The following is a 27,817-nucleotide window of genomic DNA, read 5'->3' on the forward strand; positions in this document are numbered from 1 at the left end:
GGAAAGTAGGCAGTGGGCCTAAAATAATGTTGAACTAACTTGACGCTCCCCTCCGCCCCTTTCTGTTTGATCTCTGGGGAATGTGTGGACACACGGAGCTAGTTGCTATTCTGAAGTGCCTGCCTGCATTTTTTTGGCTAGAGCTGTGGTCGGCAAACTGCGGCTCGCAAGCCACATGTGGCTCTTTGGCCCCTCGAGTATGGCTCTCCCACAAAATACCACGGCCTGGGCGAGACTATTTTGAAGAAGTGGCATTAGGAGTAGTTTAATTTTAAAAAATGTGGCTCTTCAAAAAAATTTCGATAGCTGTACTGTTGATATTCAGCTCTGTTGACTAATGAGTTTGCCGACCACTCGGCTAGCGAAATGAGATCACAGGCAGTGGGGATATATTGACAGGAAAGGATGTTGGGAATTATGGGTGAGGCTAATCAGCATTAAATATAATTTTGATAAGTTTAATTATTTTTTAAAATATTGGCAAAAAGAGAATTTTCAGAAAATCTACAAGTAGCGTATCGTATTATTTCCTGAGCATTGAGTCAGCTCGGGCCATCTTGGGTTTGTCCACATCGTGCCTTGTTTGAGTGGTGAGAGTCTCATTCTTTAGCTGATGCCATGGCCCTATAATCTTACTATTTTTCCTCATTCCTTTCAGACTCTGGCCCTGGGCATGGTAGATCCATGTAGGATGTTCAAAGATCAAAGCACAACTCTATTCTCTCTGGTCCATTTGCAACCTCTGCCTCACTGGAGAGAACAGGCCCAGCGAGGGATGCTCACTCCTTCTAAGGCCTTTGTGACTTGACTTCCTTCATTTGTTGCATAACTGAGGCCATCTGCCCCCAAACGACTGAACTTTCTGATGCTCTTCTTCTTTTTGGATCACAGGTCCATACATTCCGAGGCCCGCACTGGTGTGAATACTGTGCCAACTTCATGTGGGGGCTCATCGCCCAAGGGGTCCGGTGCTCAGGTAAACACAGGACAGGACTTTCTTTATCCTTCTTCCATTTCTATAAAGTGCCACCATGTTGAGCTGAAGGACCATTCTCCAAAGCTGGGAAATAGGCCCAGATTAGCTCAAAAAAATCTAACTTTCTGGAAGTTCGAGGCATCCTTCTAGGTATTTACTAGAGTGGATATAAGACAAGAAAAATGCAAGTGGATACACTTCTGTAGGCACCTACCTGCCTCCCCAAATAGGCAGGATTCCTTACAAGAAAATGATATTAATTCCAGTCGAATCACACAGATAGAAAAACCACATTTCTTTGTTATCCCCACTTTACTACAAAAGAAAGGGCATGAAAATAATAATACTGGAGAACATTGATCATATACCAGTCACCGAGCTAATAAGCATTTTCTATTTATCATGCCAAGTAGCCTCACCAACAGAACTTGGGGGAGATGCAATTATTCTCCCCATTAAATAGATGAAGAAACTGAGGTTTACAGATGATTGTTAATTGCCCGTGGCCACATACTAAGCAGTGAAACATTGATTTGGCGCCAGAGCCCATGCTCAGATTTTTTCTGCCGTCAGATAACAATGAGACCTTGATTTGATATCACATGTTTCAGAGAGTTTTGAAACCCTAGGTGTTTTTCTACCTAGACCTGGACGCACACACCCATTGCTAACAGCACACAACACATCTTGTTAAGATACATCTAACAAAAAATAGCGAAGTGTTGCCAAGTTAATGTGTGATTGGGCTTCCTAAGTCATCTTGCCGTGCTTTTTCTGGCAAGCAGTTCGGGTTGGGAGCAAGAGCAGCCTCCTGTGATATATCAATTGGGTTTCCACCAACATGGAGACTGATATTTTCCTTGCTAGGGTGAGATTTAAAAATAGAATTCTTATGAAGCATTTAAAATAAAATAAGGTAATGACACTATGTTACGATGATCTGTTGTTGCCCCATACTGCCTGTTTGGGCTCACAGGATCATGGGATTTTAAATCCTTTCTCTGCTTGCAAGAGGCAATCTTAGATTCTTGCAGTGCAGACACAGCAGTCACCAGGGGTGGTGCCTGGAGGGTTCAGGTAGATGCTCCTGTAGGTCTGTTAGCTCCGCCTGTCCCCACCCCGCATCCATGAGGCAAGCAGTCTTTCCAGAAATGTCACAGATACTCCCATTAACACAGAAGACTCAGCGAGAGCTGCAAAGCACCTCCCAGCTGAACCCCTAAGCAAAGAGGTGGACTCTCTGAAGGACTCAGTGGCATTAATTCAGCCTGCCTGCTTATACCTACCAAACATATCCCTAACTGCTGCTAGTATCCAATTTCAGCAAGAAATGCATCCAAAGTCAACACTAGGAAAACAAAACTCTGGGATTCAGATTAGCTTTGAACAGCAAATTTCTCTGGAATGAGAAGGTGTTTCTCTCCAGTGGCCATCTATAGCCTCATACTTCCCCTGAGCAGCAGGGAACCTGCAAACTGATCACGAGAGGATAAAAGAATGATCCTTGCCACTCAACGCTCCATAGTTTACACATTTTAAACATTTTAAAATGAAACACATTTCATTTTCAGCTTATGGAAATGTATTCGTTTGCAAACCCTGAATATTTTTATATTTGTTATAAAACATCTTCATTTTAATAAATTATCTGGACTTAATTCTACATAAACACTGTTGCTTCAGATATTGACACGAAGTATATAAGGAAATTAAGAATAGAGTTATGATGTCAGCCAGCATTTCCACTTCTGGTTATCTACCCCATAGAGCTGAGACCAGCCACTCAAACAGGTCTTTGCACACCCGTGTTTAGGGCAGCATTTTTCACAGTAGCCAGAAGATAGCAGCAGCGCAGCTCTGGGTGAATGGATAAACAAGGTGTGGTCTATCCATACAATGAAATATTACAGGAAATCCTGTCATATGAATGAACCTGGAGGACATTGTGCTAAGTGAAATAAGCCAGTCAGAAAAGGACAAATACCGTATGATTCCACTTATATGAGACAACTAAAGTAGACACATTCAGAGACAGAAAGTAGAACATGGTTGCCAGGGGCCAGGGGAAGAAGGGTCTGGGGAATTCATATTTAATGAGTACAGAATTTGGGAAAGTGAAAAATATTTTGGAGATGGATGGTGGTGATGTTGACACACAATGTAAAGGTGCTTAAGACCACTGAACTGTACACTTAGAAATGGTTAAAACTGTGGATTTTGTGTATTGTATCTTTTACCCTCGTTTTTCCAAATGGTTTCAAATGACGTTTGTAAAGATATAGTAAAAATATGAGATAACTAAAGAACAGCTAAGCAGGTGTCCTTGTGTTTTTCTATCACCGTATTTGTGATTTCCTTGATTGAATTCTTACGTAGTGTCCATCACACCCCAGCCTTTACATATATTAGCTTCTCTGATCCTCATGATAACCCAACGAGTAGATCTATTTTATCCTCATTTTATAAAAGAGGAGCTAAGCAAGAAGACCAACCAATTCTATTTAGTTCAGTTGGCCAAAATCTGCATCTACCAAGTAGATTTATCAAAGTGTTATTGAAGTTCACTTGAGCTTTGATGACTTTCTCATGTTGATGAAGCTGAAATCAATGAGAATGGTCTTACCTTTGGAAGGAGGGCAGGCAGGCAGAGAGAACTTGGCCAGTAAACATTACATAAAGATCATCTAGTGATTTTCAAAAATAGTTTTGATGATTTTACAAAAGTTTAGATCCTCTCAAATCCTTGATGTGGTTCTGTGCTTTTTCTGTAAAGCCGATGATTATAGTATTTGTCTTATGTGTCATATAAATATCTTAGAATAGAGTACATTATTATTATTGTTTTTCTTTATACCTAGAAAGACAAGTAATATTAGAAGGCATTTTGAATAAGCAGCACATCAACTGTGAACAACTTCAACATTAATTTTTTATTTTCCAGCGTGTACACTGGGCTCTGTTATTGTTTGAGAAATTCCATCAGTGGATCCCAACTGCTCTCGAGCTTTGCTATGCTCACAATGTGTTCAGTGAACTCGAAAACCCCTTTTCAGCTTTGGATCTTGATATGAGCTTTATAAATCATTACTTTCATCATCACATTTCATGGCATTGTCCTGCATTGTTAGCCCTTGGGTACTCCCACTGCTGTCCAGTGAGGCACCATTTCCCCTCGCAGGTGTCAAAATAAGGCAAGTGGCAGGAACATGGCCTGCCCACTGCCCTGGAGGAGGAAGAGAGTGGAAACTGTGGGCGCCTCTCCAGAAAGGGGCTCCCAGAGAGAGTAATCTTGTCTCCCACAAGAGGAGCATCGAGGACTTAAGAGAAATGACCGAGCGAAAGGCCTAAGGGCCCGCTATATGCCAGGACTAGCTCTGAGACTCCACACCCAAAAGCTCACATGTGGCCACAAAGGTCCCAGGCCTGAAAGGGAAAGACACATGCAAACCATCTGGTAATGACCAGGACTATCCCAGTGAGATTAGTCCAGCAGCAGGGAAAGCTTCATGAGAAAAAAATGAATTATTTAAGTGTTGCCCGAACCCATTCAGATTTCACACCCATTGAATGGAGAGGATCACCTCTGAGTGCGGTGGACGCTGCAGGGAGATACAGCAAACCCTTGGCTGTTTTCTCCCTTAGCTTTCGGTAACGTGTCATTTGTGCTGGGCTTTGACCAAAGGGCAGGGCAGGCTAACGTGGCTTCTTTGTTTGCAGACTGTGGTCTGAACGTGCACAAGCAGTGTTCCAAGCACGTTCCCAACGATTGTCAGCCGGACCTCAAGAGGATCAAGAAGGTGTACTGCTGTGACCTCACCACGTTGGTGAAGGCGCACAACACCCAGCGCCCCATGGTGGTGGACATATGCATTCGGGAGATCGAAGCAAGAGGTTTGCAAAAGGCTCCTTCACAGAAGGATTTGATTCTTACTGTTGCCAAGGAAACTTCCTTAGAATCGTTAAGTGGACTCTGCACTGTTGATGTAGGGGAAAATGGTCTGCATAGGCTCACGTGCCACATGCGTGCACCCCCACACACAAACTAAACCAAGTTCTGTTTCATTCATAAACTCTTCGGGTGTGAAGCGCTCCCATGTATGCATTCAGCACGTGCTTATCATGAGCTACACATGGAAAATATAAAAGGCACATTTATTTGAAGGTTATAAAATTAAGTTAATCATAGGTAAACATGTAACATATTGTCATATTTGTGACTAAATATAAAAGCTATAAATTTGTGTTCATTTTTAAATTTCCAATTATAGTTGACATTCAGTACGTCATTGGTTTCAGGCTTACAGCATAGTGATTAGACATTTGTATACGTACCTTACAAAGTGATAGCACACAGCACAGACAGGAAATGAGAGTGGTTCTTAGACGTTGCTGGAAACTGGCTAAAGTCTCCCTGTCTCTTTTTTAACAGGATTGAAGTCGGAAGGTCTTTACAGGGTCTCCGGGTTCACCGAACACATCGAAGATGTCAAAATGGCATTTGATAGAGGTGGGCTTGCACCTTCTTTTTTATTTAATCCTCATCTGAGGATATTTTTCCCATTGATCTTTAAAGAGCGAGTGGAATAGAGAGAGAGAGAGAGAGAGGAACATCAATGTGAGATAAATGCATCAATTGGTAGACTCCCTTATGACCCCTGATCAGGCTGGGGATCCAATCTTGCAACTACTAGTAAGGTACGTGCCCTTGACCAGAAATGGAACCTATGACCTTTCAGTCCATGGGCTGACACTATAACCACTGAGCAAAACTGGCCATAGCATGAGCTAGAAAGCCAGCTGACTTTTTAGGGCCGGTCTTTGGGAACCAGATTTTATTCATGCTGAGACTGGGGTTTCAGGGTTACTGAGAGCTGTTCTTCAGGAAGCCGAGGAGTAATGGTTTACAAATCTGCTCGTTCTATGCCTCTCTGGGGAGTACTTTTATTAAGTGTGGACAAGTGACCACACAAGGAAGTGAGTTTAAAATACTCCTCAAATGAATGGGCAGCCAACATTTGGTGCCATTAAATTCTGGTGTTGGTTGCCCAACACTTACGGTTACTCTCCTGGCACCAGGATATCCTCAGTCTCCCCATCTCAGGATCCTGTTGACTCTTCTCCTTCTCCCGAAGCTCCAAACAAGAGAGCAGAAGGGATGGAGTGAATTTGGGGAAGCCAGTGGAAGTTCAGGAGGTAACTCCTTTTGTTCCTAATGACTGTGTCATTTGCTCCACAGGCCATGTGACACAATCATAAGGAAACTTTGTTAAAATACAGATCACCAGGGCCCATTCTGGGGACTCATTCAGAAAGCTGGGTGAGCCCAAAATTCTGTATTTTTAATAAATAATCCAATGAATACTGGTGCAGCCAGGGGAGGGATGGAACCTAGTACGCTAGCTAGAACCTCCACTCTCTAGAACAGTATCTACAGTCTCTGATGACCTGGCTGCCCTGCCTGTTCAAGCTCATGGTCAGTTCCTCCTCCCTGTTCACTTTGCACCCCAGCATCACGGAAATCCACCTTACCATTTCCACAGACAAGCCCCTCTGCCCACATCGCTCCGTCCGTCTATAATGCACTCACATCTCTGCCTGGAAACACTTCCCGTTCATGGGGTGTCAGCTTGTCCTTCCTCTTTCCTGAATCCTCCCTGACCAGCGCCCCACGCTGACCTACAAGTTCCACTTCCTTTCCTGTGCCCCCTCCCTGTGTCCACATGCCTCCAGCACAGCAGTCCTCCAGTCTCCTTGCAGCTGGTGAGTGGCATGCCTGACTCCCGATCTGACTAGAGCTGTTAAAGGGAGAGTGTGCCTTGTCCTCTTTGGCTCACTGGGGCCTAAGAGTGCCTGGCACATGGCAGATTCTCAATACATGTTTGTAAAATATGTAAATGGGATCGTGCGGCATATCTGCTACACTCTCACTGATTTCTGTGCATCGGCTTCTTTTATCCTTAGAACCAGATTTGCTCAAACGTTTGTTCTTTCAATGCTCTGTATAAAAGAAAACGCGAATAGTCTCTCAATAAAACAGATTTTATTCAAAAACATATTCTAATATGTGCCAATTAAATTGGACTGATGGTTCCTAAGGGTAAAACAAAAAGTCAAAAATTTCTTGAGAGTGATTGTAAAAATGGTAAGAAATATAATATTGCCTAGACATGAGGGAAGGTCAGGGTTTCCCAAAATAAAGTTTTAGGGACCGGGAGGAAGAATCAAGCTAAAAGAATCTTCAGTGACCTTGAAAGAGACAATAGAAACCGAAGATATTCAACAGTTAGTTTGTGTATATAATCTTCAAATCCAAGTTCAAAAAATACTGGCAGAACTATTTAAGAACTTCTTGATTTTTTTTTTTATCACACATTTGGTTGTTACTGTATCCTATTATGAATCTGGATACAATCCAGAATATGAATTTTGGGCTAAATGTCTACTTAGCAAATTACCATGAGCTGGGGCCCAAATAACCATTCAAGTCTATTTCACTACCCTTTCTGGCTACCCTAAACCCTCAGTCCCAAAATCCCTCTCACCAAATTCCTTGGCGTTACTCCCTGGCACCTCAGCGCGATTGGAAGCAATCAGCTGAGACTTGCAAGGGAGCATTCGTTGGATTTTATTTTCCTTCCTGGGCATACTTTAATTTGGTAAAATCAGCTCCTAATTAATTAATTGATTGTTTTTTCAGATGGTGAAAAGGTAGACATATCTGCCAACCTCTACCCAGACATAAACATCGTCACTGGAGCCCTTAAACTGTATTTCAGAGACTTACCCATTCCTGTCATCACCTACGATACCTATTCCAAATTTATAGAAGCAGCCAGTAAGTACTGAGCACTAATTTTTCATTTGCATCAAATGTTTAAGTACAATGCTTTTGAATTCAAGAGCATTCAAACTCAGACCTGTTTACATTATTGCCTGAGCGGTTTGCACCAGGACAACTCAGCTGAGCTGAAGCCGCATGCCGGCCAGCTGTCTCTGCCCATCAGCCCACCTGTGCAGACCTATTCTGTTAGATGTTGAAAGCAAGAATGTGTCTGCGGTAGAAAAATTAGGTGTTCTTCAATGAGGACTCGAGATCAACTGCTTTCATCATCGGGTAGAATGCTATTGCTAATAGATTATAATCATACCCCAGGTTTTCCCCATTGATGCTGTTCAGAATTAACAATAGGCCAGTGCTATGCTAGGAACTCTTATCAGTGTTCTCTAGTTTTATCTTATCAACCTGATGAAGCCACTATTACAATCCCATTTTACAGACGAGGAGAGCAAGGCTCACAGGTCTGGGAATGGAGCACCAGCCTTAGTCGTCCATCAGCTCCCGGTTGCTCACTCTGTGTTTAGCACTCTGGCCCACGGTTGTTGAGAGAGAGGATCGCAGTGGTGAAGGGGGCAGAGGGGAGGTAGGGGGTCTACACTTTGCCTTGGAACATGGTGAGAAAGGGATTCAGATGCTGGGGTGCACGGCATAGATGCCAAGCTCGTTTTGAAGACATTTAATAAAAACGTATCATCTTGAGGTGTGTGCTACTGAGCACGTAATGGGTCAGGGATCTGTGCACTTTGCAGAGGAGCTGAGGCCCTGCTTCCTGGCGGGAGTGTCCTTCCTTCCCGGGTCCTGGTGGCCTGAGTAGAGAAGGTTCCAGCTGCGGGGTCCCCTCCGTCGCAGGAGGGATGACGTGAGAGCTTTCTGTGGGTGGCTGCCAGAGACCTAAAACGCGGAGCTCAGGTGCTTCCTCCCGTGGTCATGTGCCTCGTATCCACTTCCGAACCTGGACTGCACACCAGGTTCACCGTGCCAACGCTTTGGTGAACAGCACCACTCGTGCAGGCTGAGGTGCCTTGCTCATAGGCAGGTGCCCTTGCCAATTATAAAGCTGCTCAGTTCTGGAAGCTGCCAGGAAGGACTTAATTAGACAACTTTAAGGGAACGCTACCAAGTGAGGTCTGGTGTAATTTAAAGCTTGTGGTGGTGATAATTCCAGCAGATCCACCATTGAGAAGAAGCTGGCCAAAGCCCCGTCTGTGCAGGCGCCAACTGTAAGCATCCGCAGGCTGCAGACCCTGGGAGGGCCAGCCTCTGCCCCCCACCCAGTGGGCATGCAATAGCCAAATGGTGCCCACCCTCAAACCCTTTCTGGAACGAGACAGGACAAATTCATTACCTTCCATGAAATGTTGCCTGATGGTGCATGAACTTAGTAGACTTCCCCTCCATCTGTAGCCTAACTAGTTACACCTCTGCCAACTTGAATGCCGAGGGCTGCACTGACATTTCTCCTGTGTGACCCTCACAGAAATCGCCAACGCGGACGAGAGGCTGGAAGCCGTCCACGAGGTGTTGATGCTGCTGCCTCCTGCCCACTACGAGACCCTGCGGTACCTGATGATCCACCTGAAGAAGTAAGCTCAGGCCTCCTGCCGCCTCCCCCGGGAACCCCGCCTAGATTAACCCCTCCATGCACTGCGGGTCAGCTAGCAGTCTGCCCCTTCCCACCGCATTCTCCCACTGACACTTTCACGGTCCTCCGGGGGGACTGATTTTCTGATTTTAAAGTTTGTGTCTATATAGACTCCCTTTGCAACTCGCACTGAGCCAATGTCCATAATTGAACAAGAACAATTAGAAAATGATCTTTTTAAGAACACTTTTCTGTCCTTTTCATTCTTTTTTTAAAATATATTTTATTGATTTTTTACAGAGAGGAAGACAGAGGGATAGTTAGAAATATCGATGAGAGAGAATCATCGATCAGCTGCCTCTTGCACACACCCCACTGGGGATGTGCCCGCAACCAAGGTACATGCCCTTGACCGGAATCAAACCTGGGACCTTTCAGTCCGCAGGCCGACGCTCTATCCACTTGAGCCAAACCGGTTTTGGCGTCCTTCTCAGTCTTCATTTTTCGTTTGCAACGTTCCAAACCAGAGAAGCTCTTGGGGGCATACGTGCATCGTCTGCATGAAAGTATGTGCACACGTTGATATGACGGATGTCTCTGTGTCTGTGTGTGCCTTCCAGGGTGACTATGAATGAAAAGGACAATTTCATGAATGCCGAGAACCTGGGGATTGTGTTCGGGCCCACCCTGATGAGGCCCCCCGAGGACAGCATGCTCACCACCCTCCACGACATGCGGTACCAAAAGCTGATTGTGCAGATTCTAATAGAAAACGAAGATGTTTTGTTTTAGCCCGCCGGGCAAATGGGCTGCATGGAAGTTCAGAAGGCTCCAGGGATAAAAACGCTTCTTACACTTGGTTTGTTTTCCAAACAAGTGACAGCGTTTCCTGGGCCGCAGCGGACGGCCCCGTCGGCTCCTGTGTCTCATAGACACTCGCTTCCTCCACGTGAGAACCGCGCAGGCGAGGAGGAGAGAAGACCCTCTTGGGGCCTTCGCCGTGCCTCCAATGTATGTCTGTTTTGCTGGAAGAGTGATTAATAAATCTTTCTTTAACTTATTAAAAAAAAAAAAAAAAACCAATGTAGACCTTCCTACTTCAGGTTTATCAGTAATAAAAGGGAACTTCATTCAGAGAGGTACTTGATACAGTTAAACATTTTCCACTTACGAAAAGAAAAAGACGATTCTATACGTTAAATGTTAAATGAGACTTATATTGTAAAATGGATTTTTATTTTAGCTGCAAGAATGTTCCTTTATTTTAGCAAATAGAACTCAATGCAGTGCATTGGTTATCGCCCTGTGTACCTTGTCCTGCCTTCGTGCTGTGATCCCTGGGGGAGTTTCCCATGAATGCAGTATTATCTTGACATACCTCCGTCCTGATCAGTGCTTTCCGGCGAAACTTCACCTGCCGCCTGTGTCCCTGCTTTGGATCCTTTCTGCCGTGAAGCACTGGCATTGTGCTATCGTAGGGTATATGTTTATAGCAATTGTAAGAATAGACTGGAACCGTGGTCGGCAAACTGTGGCTCTCGAGCCACATGCGGCTCTTTGGCCCCTTGAGTTTTTAGCAAAGGCCAGCTTAGGAGGACCCTAATGAAGTTAATAACAATGTACCTACCTATATATTGTAGTTTAAGTTTAAAAAATTTGGCTCTCAAAAGAAATTTCAATCCTTGTACTGTTGATATTTGGCTCTGTTGACTGATGAGTTTGCTGACCACTGGTCTGAAACATCCACAAACCTTCTTCCCATAAAAATGTCCTAAAGTCTCAAAGTCTGTTTGGAATTGGTTGTGGTCTTTCCATGTCATGTGTGCAGACCCCAGAACATGCAGCATGTGGTCATTTTACATCAGGTCATTTGGCCACCCTGGTTGCATCTGGGCTGCATAAAACGTTAGCACTTTTTTGCTCCCCTTTTCTTTGCAGACCAGCACTCAGAGTTCATCTGTTCATGCCAAATTGTATTTTTGCCACATTTCTGCATTTATGAAAAGCGCATCTGCAGGATAATTGCTGATTTTCGTTTCATTTTTGTTTTATAAACAAGCCTATTTTTCAAAGTAAGAATGAATGAGTTTGGTTTCCATGAATATCTGTTCCTCTTTGATCCAAGTAGCTCTGTATGGGTAATAATTTAATAGGGTTTTATTACTACGGTTCTGGTTGGATCTATTTATCTTAGCATGAGCTTTTCACACCAAGATTTCTATATTTTGTAACATAGGGGAAATATTTAAAACATCAAAAACTGTACATCTTCATTCCTCCCCCCTTCAGTCTTTTCCTCCGATTGTCTGAGATGATTTATGCAATTACTCACCTGTGTTGTTTTGGGGTGACCAGGAGAAAATTACTGTGATAAGGGGGTTGGAAGGAGGAGGCAGCAGCGTGGTCGCCGGGCAAGTCCCCGGATGGACTCCTGGGCACAAGAGGTAGAAAGCACTTCTGCTAGGTCTCTGCTATCCTGGCTCCTCCCAACTGTACCGATTGGTTTGTTGTAGCTGATGTACTTCTTGATACTGTCAAAACTTATCTGGAAATGGTTTTATTTTGTGAAGTGGACAATACTTTGTAATTTATGATCATGTAAATGGAAGGAAAGGAATTAAATGCATTCAATTCTTCTGTCTATCATTTTGGGGTGTGCATAAGAAATCCGTAAGCAGGAAGTGGCGGGGATGGAAGTAGACAGAATATTCTGTGAACGTTGTTCCCAGCTGAATTTTGGCAGTAAAGTTTCTGTTCTCACCAAACACAAACATCCCATGGAGTCCCCAGCTCGCTGCCCCCTCCCTCACCAGCTTCCCCCTGCAGAGCCTGCTTGAGATGAAATTCCAGGGGCCCACTCATTCCCTGAGAGATAGCACCTTCACAGCCAGTCACTCCAGGCCACTTGCTGGAGAACAGAACAAAAGTTTTGGAGCCAGAAAGAGTCAAGTTCAAATCCCAGCTCTGCCTGTTATCCGATGCATGCGTAGGATCTTGGGAATGAATTTGCTTACCTGAAAAACTGGGGGAAATGTTCTGAGTGCGATGTCTTGGCTGAAGCGATGAGAGTAATTAGTAACGGTTGTTCCTGTTATCATTATTTTAAGAGTGATAGCTTAGAAGGAGAAAGGATAAAACATGGAGGAGGGGAAGGAAGAAGACTAAGATGAGACGGATTTGGCCCAGCTTAAATCCCTGTCCAGGTAATCACAGGGGTATGATAACAGGGCTCTCTGATGTGTAACGAGGTTCATTTGACTCCCTTTCTTGAACAGGATGGCAACACTTGATCCCCTCAAGCTTACTTTCGCCTCAAGCCTGCTCACGCAGGCCTATCTTCCCCGCCATCTGGCAGCCTGGCGTGTCCTCTTACCTGGCTTGAAACTCCGGCCATTGGGATAACTCTAGCAGTTACATCTGGAGGGAGTCAGCATCGTTTCCAGAAGCCCACTGTTAAATCGTCCACAGATGTGTTGTGGGAGGTGCAACAGGGACAGGGTGGGTGGGGAGGACCCTTTTCTTTCTCCCATTAACGTAAGGGCACCTGGTGGGGTGCTGGTACAGAAGGTCAAGGGCAGAGCAGAGGCAGGGTGGTGAGGAGAGCACAGGCAAGTATGTGCCATGCAGTTGAAGTTTTGCCTGGGCTGTTCTGACTCCTTGGGCAAACCCAACTGAGCTTACAGATTCCTGAGCCCTATCATCCCCCAAATTTAGACTCAGTCTTTTGGGTTTAAATATGTAAGGACTATTTTATCAGGTACTTATTAATGGGCCAGACTTGAAATCAAGGAAGAGCCTATCGCATTGAAGGAATGAAAGAATGAGTTTAGTCTGGCTGGACAGAGAAAGCTGGTCATGTTACAGATTTGAGACCGTAATCTAAGGGAGAGGAAAGCTACTAATGTGGTTTTATAAAATAAACTTAATTTTGAAATATTTTAATATTTACAGAAAAGTGACAAAGATACTGCAGTATGTTCCTGCATACTTCTTACCTGTTTCTCCTAATGTTAGTATCTATATATATATATAAAAGCCTAAGCAACCATTACAACTAGACAACCAGACTATTGGCTAGTAACTATGATGTGCACCAACCACCAAAGGGCAGATGCTCAACACAGAAGCTGCCCCCTGGTGGTCAGTGCACTTCCACAGCCAATCTCCCGCAGCTGGCCAACCTCCCATGGTCCCTCCCCCCAGCCAGCCAATCTCATGCAGGCCCTCCCCTGAGCTGACTGGCCCTGATCAGGACTGCATGAGACAGCCCTGATTGACCCTGGTCAGTGGCCAGGCTGAGAGATCCCACCCATGCATAAATTTGTGCACTGGGACTCTAGTTTTATATAACCACAGTACATCTATCAAAACCAAGAAACTAACACTGGTCCATTACTCTTAACTACAGACTTTAGTCAGATTTCACAGGTTTTCTTCCTCTGTTCCAGGATGAAACCCAGGATTCCACATTGCATTTAGCATTCATGGATTTTTAGGGATGGATGACACAGTCTAGATTGTTAAAGGATAACTCACTTGACTATGGATCCACTGGAGAATATGTAGGCAGTAGAAGTGGGAGGCTTATAGAGCAGATGCGGAGAGGCAGTGAGATGCTCCCTATTGTCTCACACAGCTGAGGTCATGTAACCTGGATTGGGTGGTAGCAATGCAGAGATAAGTAGGACTGAGTTACGTTTAGGAGGTAGAGCTGAAAAGGTTTGGTTGTACATGGAATTAAAGAACCAAGGATGACTCTCGGGCTCCTTAGTTTGATGACTGGCTAATATTTACTGAAATGAACATAAAGAGAAGAGCTAGGGGTGTGGGGGGCAAGGAGGGGATAAGGACACATGTAATACCTTAATCAATAAAGAGTAATAGCTGAGGTGGTTGGAAAGGGGTGGAAGAGGTAAGGGAGGTGATGAATTCACTGTTGGACAGGATTGGAGATACCTGTGAAATTTCCAAGCAGAGATGTTTCACGAGCAATTGTATTAACCGACCTGAGCTGCTGACAGGATTTGGGAGTGCCTCACCAGAGGTAACACCTGGAACCTTGGGACTGCACAGGAGTGCCCAGGGACATAGAACCGAGAAATATAGGACAGGCCTGACTCAGTTTCCCGCAGCACCATCATTCAAAAGAGGGGAAGAGAGAGGAGGGACAGATGCGGTCCATTGAAAGTCATAAAACATGGAGAGGCTCATGCATGCAGTTCAGAAAGACACCCTGTCTTCAGGTGTATCACACCGTTCGGGTCCATTTTTTTGTTTCCCTTCGATTGATTTTGCTTTTGCTACATGCAAAGCGCTATATTAGAGTCTATGGGTCAAGAGATTGGCTGAGATGCTTCGTCAACGCCAATGAGGCGGCGTCCTTTTTTCTAAGTTGGGTTGAAAAGGTCATACTCAAGCACCTCCTCCCCTGCCTTCGTCCTGGAGGCGGTATATCTAACCCAGCGGTTATCACACAGCACTGAGATTAGGAGTACATCTGTCTCCACTGAAGGGCAAAGTCTGTGAGGTTAAGAACCGTGGATACCAGGTGCCCATCGGGCACACCCCCACTCATCCTGCAAGTCTTGACTCAGGTTCACCTCCTTCCTGAGACTCCCTGGCTTCCTCGGGCAGAGAGCATAGGCAGGTGCCAGCCGTAAAGATAGGAAAGTTCAGAAAGTTCTGAAAACTATACAGAGTTGGGTTTGACCAGGATGTGAAGTGAGAGGGACTAGATTAAACAGGCAGGCTGTGCCGGGGAATAAGAAACCTGTGTGCCAAGCACAAGTCAAACTTCCAAAGAGCGGTTTGGTGACACATGAAGGACAGAGGTGAGAACAGAGGCACCAGGCTAATCAGATGCTGTTACACCCGGGAGGGAGAGCCGTGGGCATGGGAGATACTGAAGGGATGTCAGAGCTTACTGAACTGGGTTGATGCCAGGATTGAAAGGAAGGAAGGGGTCACATGGACACCCCCATATCTGGGGTTTTTGCCAAGAAATGTATATTTTGGAAGATGAACCAATATGGGCAGGGGAGCAGGGCTGAATGCTTAGGCCACTGGTGTCCTTTCTTTGCAGTTATAGAGCATCATCCTAATGCAGCCTGGCAAATGAGAGTTAGAGGGATGTTGGCAGTTTGCTGCCCAGTGAGTTTTTGAAGCCAAGCCACACCTGTCTCCCACTGTGATGTCATGGAAAGGCCGTGTGATGGCCCTTTGAGCCTGCCCGCCCAGCCCTCAGGCTTCTCCCTGAGGCCAGATGCGTGGGAGCAGGTGCGGAGGTGCTACCACACCTTCACATTACTTGGTCAGGCTCTGGTGTTCATGCTCAACCCACCCTACTGCCCCCTGATCACTCGCTGGGACCCACTGACCTCCTTCCCCCACCTCACCGCAGCTTCCGGTCTCGGCTTACTTGCCTTCTCAGTTGCTGGCACATTGACCATTCCCTTCTTCTCAAAACCCTCTCTTTCTCAGCTGCTGTGACACTGCCCTCACCGCCATCTTCTGCTCAGGTTCCCCTGCCCATGCTCCCTCTGTTGCTGTTCAGGCCCCTGGGCACACCCTCCACGCTGCTTCTCACCCTCCTTTTGCATCCACTCTGGCACCACATGCCGTCTATCTGTCAACGTATCTAAATGATCCCTAAGATTCAGCCAGCTACCCAGTGCCCTGTAACAGATCCCTCCTGCTTAAACCAGCTAGCATGTGATCCACTGCCCCAGCCAAGCTTCCATGAACATGTCCAGCACACACTGAAGGAGAAGGCCTCCAGGAGTGATCCTTTTAGGAAACCAAAAAGACATATATTCCTGATACAATTGAACCTGTAAAGAGTGAACCAAGAAGCCATTGGAAGGTGTAGAAAAATTAGAAATGGAAACAAAGGTAAGTAAATTAAAACTGGGGGATAAGAATAGGGGGAGGCCATTATTACCTACAGGAAAAGGAAAAAAGCAAGAAAGCAAATATAATCATCTGTACACACCACCGCTTATCCTACACATATGGACACAGGTACAATCACATAAACACTGTCAGTTAGACACATGCTCTAATATGACGCTGGTGGGGATGCTGAGAAGAGAAGCAGAAGGCAGAACTAAATCTGCAGATACCATAATAGGAAATTAACAGAGAATGTGAGATATTAATCAGGAGAGAGTGTGATGCAGATATTGTTTAGAATTCTGAAGTTGTGTGAATGCTGGGATTGAAGGCTGGGGATGGGGCAGGAGTGGGGTGGATGGGGTCAAAGGGGTGGGGGAGGGGACATCTATAATACTTGAACAATAAAGATAATTTTTTTAATATATATATATTTTATTGATTTCAGAAAGGAAAGAATAGGGGAAGAGAGAGACAGAAACATCAATGATGAGAGAGAATTATTGAGTGGCTACCTGCTGTACGACCCATACTGGGAATCCAGCCTGCCACCTAGGCATGGGCCCTGACTAGGAATTGAACCGTGACCTTCTGGTTCAAAGGTCAATGTTCAACCGCTGAGCCATGCAGGCTGGGCTAGAGGTAAATTTTCAATAAAACAAAACAAGAATGTTTCAAGTGGTCGGGGAGGCCTGAGGGGAGGAATATGGTGAAAAGCCTCTGTCATTTGCTAGAGGCCCTATAAAGACCTGACGCTCCTGTCTTTTCCCTCCTTCGTCTGTGACTCGGGGATGCGGGGCAGGTTACGTATTAAGATTCCAGGAACTGATGGGGCAGCGACATGAAGCACAGCCCTTGGCATGTGCCCACGCCACAGGCCGGTGGTGACCTTACTCCTGAGGATTGTGTCTTATGACTTGTTAATCCCTTTTCTGGTAACGTGGCTTTCAAGCTTAGCTGAGCACACTTCCTCCTCTGGCCAGAGGTAATGTGATTTGGGTGCTGAAAGGAGAAAGTGCATTCTTGACTCACAGACAGAAAACTCTGGCTTGATTCAATTGGGTCATTAAGTGTGTTCCTGAAAACGTCAGATTCAGAGCAAGTTGCTGTCTATTAAATACTCCAGCGTCTGTGTACATCATGGCCCTGGGGGAATAAGACCTGGCCCCGGCCAATAATGACAGGGAGCTTTAAGACACTAAACCATGACTTTCCAAAAGCACTTGCAAGTGAAGGGTTTGTCACGTGGGTTCACATAATCCCCCCACAAGGCCAATGACAGAAGCCAGTCAGGGGGACACAAAGATTTTCGGGGGGCCTCTGATAGGTCGGGCTCAGTACTAGGGCTTCAGAACAGGGACTGTCTGCTTTAGTCTTGGCAGCTGCCTGAAGAGGGAGATAGCATGTCCCACTTGAGGTTTAAGGAAACCAGAGCTGAAGCTATTAAGTAATTCTCCCAAAGCCAAGCAGTTAGTAATTCAAACCAACCATAAAGTCTTTTCACAAGAAATGTATATCGTTACCATTCCCAGCCTTCATTCGAGCTCTGAGTGCTCTGAGATTCCACAGGGCTTTCATACGGATGGGGCAAGAGTAGGTGTACAGTTCATACAGAAAATAATACAATAATTAATAAGCAAGAATAAATTCTGCGGACTCACAGCTGTGAGCCTACTTTTGCCCCCTCCCCTTAAGCAACCATTTACGACTTAGCATTGTTGTGAGGCGAAAACTTAGAAAACAAGGACCTAATTAGATTTTTAAATGATGACGCTCTTTTGATGCAACAGCCTGGATACCAACAAGCATCTAATGACCGGATGATTAACTGAAAAGCAATGTGAGGTTCCAATAGCCCTATCAGAAGAACACTGTGTTAGAGACAGTCCCTCAAGCAGAACCCAAACCACTCCACCTCTGATGTGCCCGTGACCTTGGGAAAATTGCTTCAACTTTCTAAGAGGAAACTGTTGGGTTTGTAGTGTCCACCTCTCAGGACTGCTCTGCCATTTGCAAAAGAGGAAAGAGTGCTACCCATTTTTTAATAAGCCCGTGATAAAAGAAGTCCAAGGTAAGAATGTTTAATTTGCCATTATTATAAAAAGTTTCCAGCCACAAAGGAAGCAGTTTCTCTCACCGCGTACATGAATTACATCCAACGGATCCACCTGTACGTTCACGAACAGCGTGTACAGTGAGCGGTGCACCTGTGCTAGCACTGGTCGGCGCTGAGTCCTCACATTTTGGTACACCTCCCTGGCTGCCTGTGAGGTAGGAAAGCAGCGATTTCTTACAGATTTTGAACTATGTGAGTTTGACATTGGCCTGATGCAGGACAGGAAACCAAAGGATTCACCTCCTGCATCATGTTACCCTGTCATCAGAAATCCACCTTCTCCCTGCACTCATGTGACATAATGAGCTGACATGGGCAAACCACAAAGGAGAAAAACAGAAGCTGGCAAACAGCACACCGAGTCAACCCTTTGAAAAGGGAAAGTAACAACTGCAGGTGGCAGGTCACCTTTAAAGGAGCCAGTTTTCCCCAGCCCTGACCTGGAACCAGGTGACGAGCCAGAGAACATTACCTGGGATTGTTCACACATGACTCCTATTTACATCAATGATTTTCTAACGAACAATAAAGTGGAATGATCTTCGTTTCCTGAGGGAGTCAAAGGTGTGCTGTGGAGTCTTTTTCTGAGATGTCACATCCTCTAGGATCTAGAGTCTAAGTCACTTGTTCATTCCCTCAGTACAATGTTTATTAAAATCTATGCAGCCATCCTCTGGCCTTATATTATTCCTCTCGTCCTCTACCACCCAACCCCATCTCCTTAGGTCTCACAGCAGACAGTGTTCCTCCCATGCTGAACCAACAGATACAAGCTTATCAGATCACTAGAGGCCCGATGCACGAAGATTTGTGCAAGAATGGGCCTTCCTTCCCCTGGCTCCCGGCACTGCCTTTGCTCTGGCCCCGAGTTGCCTTTCCACCTTCCCATGCTACCTAGTTGCTCGGGCAGTACTGCTCAGCACCTGTGTATGCAAATTAACCCACCATCTTTTTTGGGTTAATTTGCATACTCACTCCTGATTGGCTGGTGGGTGTCATGAAAGTATGGTCAATTTGCACCTTTCTATTTTATTAGTGTAGATTGGTCCACTTACTGGGCTCACACATCAGAAGAAAATCAGGCTGCTATTCCATGTAAAGACGGATCAACATTTTATTTCATTGCTACTTCTATTACATTTTTTACAAGTCAGTCCTATTGTAACCCACGAAACATCCCTATTTCTGCATTGGATGGTCACTCATCTGCAATATTGAGAGCTGTTATCGCTGGGCAACACTCAAGGTCCTGACGCTTCATGAGTGGCATGTCCTAGTGCTCAGGGAGAGACAGCAGCAGAATGACTGGTTAGGTCCTTGGACGCTGACTCTGCATGACCTTGGGCATGTAACTTAAGTTTGTACTTAACAATGCCTATGTCATGGGGCCTTTAGGAGGATTAAATGAGTTAATATTTATAAATCAATTAGAGCTGTACAGGTTACATAGGAGGTGTTATGCAAGGGATCATTGAATAAAATGGAACTCGTTTTCTAGTGAGGAAACCAAGCAATAAGCAAATAAATAACAAGAAAATTATAGGCTAGTTAAGGGGACAAACACTAAGCAAACGATTGCCAATCTAAACCCCACCCGTTCCCTTCCGTGGCAGCCTAACTGATCTGGGTGGAATCTCCTGCTGAAAACAACGGGGCACCAAAACAGCCTTCGAGCTTATAGCCTGGGGCAAAAGGGACAGAATTCTCAGCGGAGGCCTCACTCCACCTGGAGTGGTTAATAGGAGATACTTCTCAAGTGTAGATCCCAAAGGGTCATAGCCCGGAGGTTCGCGCAGCCCAGAAGCGATGTATGCCCAAGCCCATCCACAGGTCTGCGCAGACCATGAGGTTCCTTTGGGCAGAAAAGATCTGGGGGCAGAGCTGTGACTGTGACAGGTGCTCACATGGATCTCTTATTTTCTTTTTTTTAATAATTTTTTTGATTTTTTATTTATTTTTTTTTTATTTTTTTTTACAGAGAGAAAGAGAGGAATAGAGAGTTAGAAATATTGATGAGAGAGAATCATCAATCAGCTGCCTCTTGCACACCCCTACTGGGAATGTGCCCGCAACCAAGGTACATGCCCTTGACCGGAATTGAACCTGGGACCTTTCAGTCCACAGGCGGACTCTCTATCCACTGAGCCAAACCGGGTTTCGGTGGATCTCTTATTTTCATTGTCCCCAAAATCCTCCAGCCAAGAACATGTGGCAAGTGGTCCTTACTGGCGGGCCCCTGGCCTCTGAAATCCTTTCCAGAGTAAGCCACCTTTGACTTAGGCCTACAAATGAGTTTTAAGAAAAATGGGGAGCATACAATAATATCAAGAGACCACAAAGTGGGTAGGAATGGGGTGCTAGGAAGAGTCAGCTGGTGTGGACTGAATTTCAGAGAGGCTGCACTGTACAGATCAGCCTGGCTTCACTCAAGTGTAAAACTAAAATGATCAGTGATATTCTGTACCTATAATTGCTGTACTTCTAGATATGCATCATGTTAACCTGACAAGGTGCAGGATGAGATGCTACAAAAAGTGGGTTCCAACATCAGACGTGGGTGCTGAAACTTACATGTTATCATTTAAATGTTAATAAACTTCCTGGCTGGTGTGGCTCAATGGTTGAACATTGACCCATGAACCAGGAGGTCAAGTTTAGATTCCCTGTTAGGTGCCCTGACTGGGATCACACTCCATCGCCAGTATGGGGCTTGCGTGAGGCAGACAATTGATTATTTTCTCTATCACCAAAGTTATCTCTCCCTCCCTCTCTCTTGCTCTCTCTCTCTAAAATAATAATAATAATTTTTTTAATGTTTATAAACTAAATCCAACATCACTAATGTGAATATACTAGTACGGAAAGGAGAAAAGAAATATTAAACAGTGCATTGGTGACTACAAAGGAAGAGGCCATGGGAGATGCATATCTAATTTTCAAAGAATGGAAGAGTCTGTAAAAGAAAAGGAAAAAAGAAGGGAAGGGAAGGGAAGGGAAGGGAAGGGAAGGGAAGGGAAGGGGAGGGGAGGGGAGGGGAGGGGAGGGGAGGGGAGGGGAGGGGAGGGAAGAAGAGAGTAAGAATGAAAGGAGTAAATGTGGACATAGGGGCAAAAAAAGAGTAAAAGGATTGTCTCCCAAATATCAATCCTGGCTGTGCGAGGGTTGCAAATGCCAAATTTAACCTCTCATGTTCTGGTTTTAATTTCTAGTATGCAAATCCTGCTCTCTAGAAATTCATTCTCTAATGTCTTGGAGTGTAATCATTTATTGCACTTGAAGGTTCACCTGAGAAATTTAATTTCTAAAAAGAAAGAAAAATAAGTACAGCATCTCACTCAAACTCTCTATATATTTGTTTTGAAAAATGAAAAATGGCAAGGTGAAATATTATTAAGAAGGAATAACTGCTCAGTCTCAGCATACTGAAATTCTGTAACATGTAACGTCACCTGCTACTCACTGGTTAGCAGAATCAATTTTCAAGGCATCCACACTGTAGGATGCCCAGCTTAACAGCATGGAAGTGTGGGACCAGCCCAGGTCCTCTTTACAGAAGCAAACAGTAAGGCTCCTGGATCAACAGAAACAGAACACTCAGTATGTGCCTAACACTAACCCCCTTTCCAGCTCCATGTCCTGCAGTGCCTCAGATGACACTGGCCTTTTCTTTGCTCCCCCCAAATCCTAAATGCCTCCCCATCCCACCTCGAGGCCTCTGCACACGCCATGCCCTCTGTTTGCAATGCCCACCCATTCCCTACCCCCCTGGTCCTCTCTGCCTACTCTGTCCTTGGCGCTCATGTCTCCATTTACATTTTACTGCATGCAAGGGTTGTTTGTGAGATGTTCTTAAGTTAGCGAAACACAACAGAAGTAACAGAATTGTTCAATATAAATGGGAGGGGTGGCAGAGAAAGATTTTTGTATCAGTCAGTAGATGATCATTTATTAAGAAAATGCCGGCCCCTTATTCAACCACACTGCCTGAGGATCCAGCCAGTTGACAGAAGTGGTTTTTGTTTTTTCCTAAATGTCTTGCTTTTTTCACCTGTTGGATCAACAAGGCAGCAGCCCAGCTCCAGGACTTCCTAAGGTGAGGATACCTCTGACCAGGGTCTCTCTCCTCAGCCCGCCGTCTTCCTCTGCAGTGAGGCGACACCATGGAGACTTCCTCTGCCCTTCCCTCCCCGCTGGTGGCCTGTCTGTCTGTTCTGTCCTGGTGCTCGCATGGAACATTACTCTCTAAAATGAATCCCAGTACTATATGAAAATGCACCGCTTTCAGATACATGCTGCTGCTCATACCTTTTAAAAATCCAAGAATGCTAAAGTAAGACGTTAACGATATAAAGCATTTTTATTTTTATCCCATGTTAGGCGCTGAAATGGCCTGTCCAGCTCACTTTCTGCTATTCTGTGTCTTTCAGTATTTATGTGCTTCAGAAAGTCTCCAATACAGGACCCTTGCTTCATCCTCAGCCTTCAGAGGAATCCTAAGCGAGCTCAGGGAACATCAAACTATGGTAGTTCTTTGAAAAAGAAGAGCATCCTGGAAGATGAAGGAGACTGCACGTCTGCCTTCAGTGGTGAAATAACGCCTATACCTTTCTGTCCAACGACAAAGGGGCTTGTGATTGGCGCTACAGCTCCCTGAACCTTGACATAACTCACTGGCCAGCTTCTGCAACAGCTTTGGGTTGGGTCTGCGCTCCCAGGGCTGTGCCCTGGGCTTCCACACCTGCCGGAAGTCACAGCCTCCGCCTTCTAGGGGCCCAAAGCAGGCAGGGTGCGGGATCCCGTGCCGGTTAGGACCCGGGGAGCTGGAGTCAGACCTCCTCGCTTCAAATCCCAAGCTGGGGTCCTGCCTCCTGCCAGCCTTGCAACTCTGGGCCACCCTTACCCTTCAGAGCAGGGTCTCCTTGCCTGCCACCTGCCTCCTAGGGTCGCTGCGAGTAATGAGCGAGCTAATCCACAGGAGCGCTAGGCACAGCGCCCGGGGGGCACCCTGCGAACTTGTTAATAGTACAGCCTTTCCACTAAAAGCGCCTTAGGCTGCAACATTGTGCCTGGAAATGGAACAAATCCTGGGAGTTAAAACTTGCGGCCGGAGCTGAGCAGCCTTGGTGGGGGCCCTGAGAGGGAGGGAGGGGGGAGGTAAGTCGGTGGAGGGGAGGGAGAGCTGCGGGACTTCCACCCGCCCGTGCCCTCCGGCAGCCTCAGCCTCCCGGCCTCCGGTCTCCTCCGCCGCTCCTGCTCCTTCTGGGCCGGCGCCGCCCGCACACCCAGCCCCTCCAATCAGACCCCGCAGGCCGGCGCCACGCCCGCGCCCGGGCCAATCCGGGGCCCGGAGGGCGGAAATGCAAAGCGCCACCTGCACCTGTGGCGGGCGGCCCCCGGGCTGTGGGTTTGTTTTTTTTCTTCTTCTTCCCGCGGCCGCCGGTGCAGACTGCTGGGTCACCTGGCGGAGGACCAGCAGGGGGGCAGGCGTCCGTCGGAGAGAGAGGCCGGCGCGTGGGGAGGGCCAGAGCTTCCGAGCGAGCAGCGAGGTCCCCGCTCCCGGCGGCTCCCGAGCGGCGCGGACCCGGAGCGCGGCCCCGGCGCTCACCTGGGGCGTCGGGCGGGCACACCCCGGCCGCGGGGCCCTCCGCAGAAGTCGGTGGTGCCAGGGGCACCACCACCACCCGCCCGCGTAGCCGGGCCGCGGGGATTTCGGCCGGTACAGCTCCCCAAAAAGTAGCCGGGCTCCCCGGGACCGCGCGGACGGAGGGACGCCGCGCCCGGCTTCCAGGCGGACCCGAGCGCACCCCGCGGAGCCGCGGGGTCCGGGCAGGTGAGCGATCGGGTTGGTTCTGCGTCCGGAGCCCGGTCCGGTGTCCCCTGGGGGCTTCTCTGGCGCCTTAAGAGAACCTGCGGGCCGCCGGACACACCCCCACCGCCACCTCCACCACCGCCACCGGGGAAAACTCCGGGCGCTTTTCCGATCTGCCAAGCGGAGGGAGCAGGATGTTTGCACACCCGACTGCAAACTCTGCCTGAGGGTGTGGGGACGAAAAGAACGTTTGGCCATTTTTTTTTCTATTGTTTTCAAGTCGCAGCAGGAGGGTGCCCCCGGGCGTCCCGGGGAGGAGCCGGCGGCCGTCCCTGCGCCCAGCGGAGGCCGCCCCGCTGTTCCTCGTGGGCGCTCAGACCCGCCGTCCCGGGTTCCAGGTTCCGGCAGGACCACCTCCTGCCGCCGGGTGCGCTTCGGTTCCTTCTCCAGACACCGGCCAAATCCCAGGGGCGCGGGGCGCGGGGGCTGGGGGGAAGCCGGGTGCAAACCGGGCCAAGAACGAAGGCGCAGGCAAACCCTGCGCTTTCGTGGGGTTCGTGCCCGGCAGATCCCCCTTTCCCCACAGACCGCGGGCAGAGGACTCCATTGCTTCTGGAATTATTGGCACCTTCTGTGCGGAACACACACCCTAGTCGCTCCGCAGAATGCACTTCTTTTATATATATATTATTGATTTTTTACAGAGAGGAAGGGAAAGGGATAAGGAGTTAGAAAAATCGATGGGAGAGAAACATCGATCAGCTGCCTCCTGCACACCCGCTATTGGGGATGTGCCCGCAACCAAAGTACATGCTCTTGACCAGAATCGAACCAGGGACCTTTCAGTCCACAGGCCGAGGCTCTATCCATTGAGCCAAAACGGTTAGGGCCAGAATGCACTTCTTAAAGCCGGGAGGATGCACCTCGGGGTGGCGCTCCAGGTGACCTCCTCCTTGCAGGAGGCAGTTGCGCCCGGGCGTGTTTTAATCCAGAACTGAGGGGGGGAAGAGGGCATCTGCGGCCGCCGCTGGGCTTCATCGCAGCCATCATCCGGTGGCTTCAAAGAGGCCCAGGCTGGTCTCTGGGGAATGGAGAGCAGGCTGGTGGTTTTCGAGGGAAGTTAAGTCGAATCATACTTCTCCGAAAGTCACCAGGCAGGAGTTCTGGCAAAAGCAGAATGGAAAAGAAAACACCAGGAGCGTGTCCCTCGCCCGTAAATGACCCTGAAGAATCGCATTGAAAAGTATCGGGGAGGGGGGGGGAGGGGAAGCTGGCCGTTTTGGCTCAGTGGGTAGAGCGTTGGCCCCAGAACGGAAGGGTCCCGGGTTGCAGGCTCAGTCCCTAGCCTGGGCAGGGCGCCTGAGGGAGGCAACCCATCCCATCCGTCTGTCCCTCTCACAGCGTGTTTCTCTCTGTCTCCCCCTTCCACTCTCTCAAATGGTGAGGATTAACAAAAAAGAAAGAACGGTGTCCTGGGACAGAAGGCTGTGAAGCAGCCGCCTGTGGCAGGGGTATATTCAGTGTTCACCCGGAGCTGGGACTCAATGGCTACCCGCCCGTTCCCCACGGGAAGGCCTTTCTGGCCCGGGTCAGGTCACCGCGGGCATCCACCCGCCTGCAGTCTGGTCCAGGGACGGACAAACCGTTTCCCTCCGGGACTCAGTTAACCCAGATGCCAGGCTCTCCCTTGAGTGGCCCTGGCTCGCTGACCCCTGCTCTTCCTGCCGGGAGGCAAGGCAAAGGCTGAGCCTGGGCAGTGCCGAGCCTCAGCCCCGCGGCCAGACGGTGGCGCCCTGGAGGCCGCTCATCTGCCCCGGACCCCGCGGTGACTCCTGCGGGAGGCGCATCTCTTTGCTTCGGGGCTCCCCGTGTCGCGCCGAGCAAAGGGGAGGAGATGAGATTGGGGGGCAAGGGGGCTCGTTGGACAAACCCAGGAGCTAAGTTTTTTTCTTCCCCAGCACAGACCGCGGCCTCTGACCCCACCCCGCAGCCCGGGTGCGAGCAGCGGGAGCAGGAGCGGAGCGGACGCCGGAGGCCCCCGGAAAGGGCGCCACCGAGGCGCCCGGACCCCTCGGCCGGCCATGGCCGACGGCGGCGGCACGGGCGGCTCGGGGCCCTGGTGGAAATCGCTCATGAACAGCAGGAAGAAAAGCAAGGAGGCCCCGGTGGGGGTGCAGCCCGCCGCCCAGCCCGCCCCCGGGGAGCCCGCGCCGCCCAGCCCGGACTGGACTAGCGGCTCCCGGGAGAACCAGCACCCCAACCTCCTGGCGGGCGCCGGCGAGTCCCCCAGGCCGGACAAGCTGGGCGCGGACAAGCCCGGCAGCAGCCGCCGCAACCTGAAGATCTCGCGCTCCGGGCGCTTTAAGGAGAAGCGGAAAGTCCGCGCCACGCTGCTCCCCGAGGGGGTCCGGTCCCCGGAGGAGGCGGACTTCCCTGCGGACCCCCAGGAGGACCAGCCTTAGCGGGGACGAACGGTCCCTCTTCCCACCACGGCTCCCCAACCCCCAGCCCCCGAACCCGAGACTTCTGGCCTGCCTCTGAGCTTGGTGTCTCCATCCCACCAAGTCAGAATCTCAGCGCAAGGCCCCCCTCCGTGATTTCACGCTCTGGGAAATGGAAGTGTCCATTGAGCTTTCCATAGTTCGTGACTCACGGCTGCATTCAATATTTATTTGTGGTCAGAGAAGATGCCCACCACCCAGGAAGTTGGCCTGATGATTATCTCCAAAGAGCCGTTCTGTGGCCTGTGGGAGCGAGAGGGGTACCACGGCTCTAAGAGAGGGGAGCGCCCCTCGAATGGGGCAGACCCCCGTGGGGAGGTCGCACGCTAAGGAAGAGCTTGCTGTTGGAGAGCCACCAGGGCTGTTTTCAATGCCTGAGAAATGCACTTTAGAAGTACTTCTGTAGATCTACACCGCAAGGAGAGCAGGAAAACCTTCTAAGTAGAAGCGTGTGAAGGCAAGGTTGCTTTTAACCTCGGCCTGCAAAACTGTCCTGCCTGTTTTCATACCATTAAAACTGTTGCACTGTAAGACGCTAAGGTGACTTTTGTACTTTTTTCCACTGCAAGACTGTAGCCCGTCCTACGTCAAAGCAGGCATGCAAAATCCCGGGTTACAGAATTAATCATTGGCTACACGATGTAACAGCTACTCTTGGAAAGCTGCAGGGAGAACATTTCTAGAAAGAAACCAGCAGCACCCAGAGTGGAACCAGTTAGCCAGATCCCTATTTATTAACCTGAGGCCAGGAAAGGGGGGGAGGGAGATACTCATTCATTATTCCTAAATTCTCTTGGCTTCTGTGCATCCTCATACATGCGTCACGATGCCAGTAAGCATTCTTTTCCGTCTCCTTGCGAACCTTACTAACAATTGTCTGAAAATACTCCAACAGGAGGACTGAACTCTCCGTGTATGCAAAGCCAGCTGCTTTTCCCAGGATTTTGTTTCAAAAGCTTATTTCTTTAGTCTGACGTATGCATTTATCAAGTTTCAAAGCCTTTAGATCAACCAACCTGGAGATTCTTAACAAAAATCTACCTGTTTGCTTTTGTCATGAACTTTAAGAAAAAGAGTAAATGAATACCATTCGCTTTCAGCAAA

At 48.0% G+C, this 27,817-nt stretch overlaps 2 protein-coding genes across 3 annotated transcripts in view; both read left to right on the plus strand.

Annotated features, from left to right (window-relative positions):
- Positions 1–12,042, plus strand: part of CHN2 (chimerin 2) — a 209,822-nt gene extending 197,780 nt beyond the window's left edge. The window contains exons 8-13 of the mRNA XM_036453889.2: positions 892–976; positions 4,694–4,867; positions 5,406–5,483; positions 7,674–7,811; positions 9,292–9,397; positions 10,017–12,042. Of these exons, the coding sequence (XP_036309782.1) occupies positions 892–976; positions 4,694–4,867; positions 5,406–5,483; positions 7,674–7,811; positions 9,292–9,397; positions 10,017–10,188 (753 nt within the window). The 3' untranslated portion in view covers positions 10,189–12,042. The remainder of the gene's footprint in view (positions 1–891; positions 977–4,693; positions 4,868–5,405; positions 5,484–7,673; positions 7,812–9,291; positions 9,398–10,016) is intronic.
- On the plus strand, positions 6–27,817 carry PRR15 (proline rich 15). Of its 2 annotated transcripts, XM_036453890.2 has the most exons (5): positions 6–12; positions 9,366–9,373; positions 25,066–25,073; positions 26,162–26,169; positions 26,259–27,817. In XM_036453890.2, exon 5 carries the CDS (start codon positions 26,294–26,296, stop codon positions 26,672–26,674), a length of 381 nt encoding a protein of 126 aa, XP_036309783.1. In that variant the 5' UTR covers positions 6–12; positions 9,366–9,373; positions 25,066–25,073; positions 26,162–26,169; positions 26,259–26,293; the 3' UTR covers positions 26,675–27,817. The 2 variants fall into 2 exon arrangements, with proteins under 2 accessions (XP_036309783.1, XP_036309785.1); XM_036453892.2 differs by lacking the exons at positions 6–12; positions 9,366–9,373; positions 25,066–25,073; positions 26,162–26,169 and adding an exon at positions 24,125–24,233 and having other exon boundaries at positions 26,171–27,817.

The sequence above is a fragment of the Pipistrellus kuhlii genome, unplaced genomic scaffold, assembly GCF_014108245.1.
Source record: "Pipistrellus kuhlii isolate mPipKuh1 unplaced genomic scaffold, mPipKuh1.p scaffold_m20_p_26, whole genome shotgun sequence".
Lineage (NCBI taxonomy): Eukaryota > Metazoa > Chordata > Mammalia > Chiroptera > Vespertilionidae > Pipistrellus > Pipistrellus kuhlii.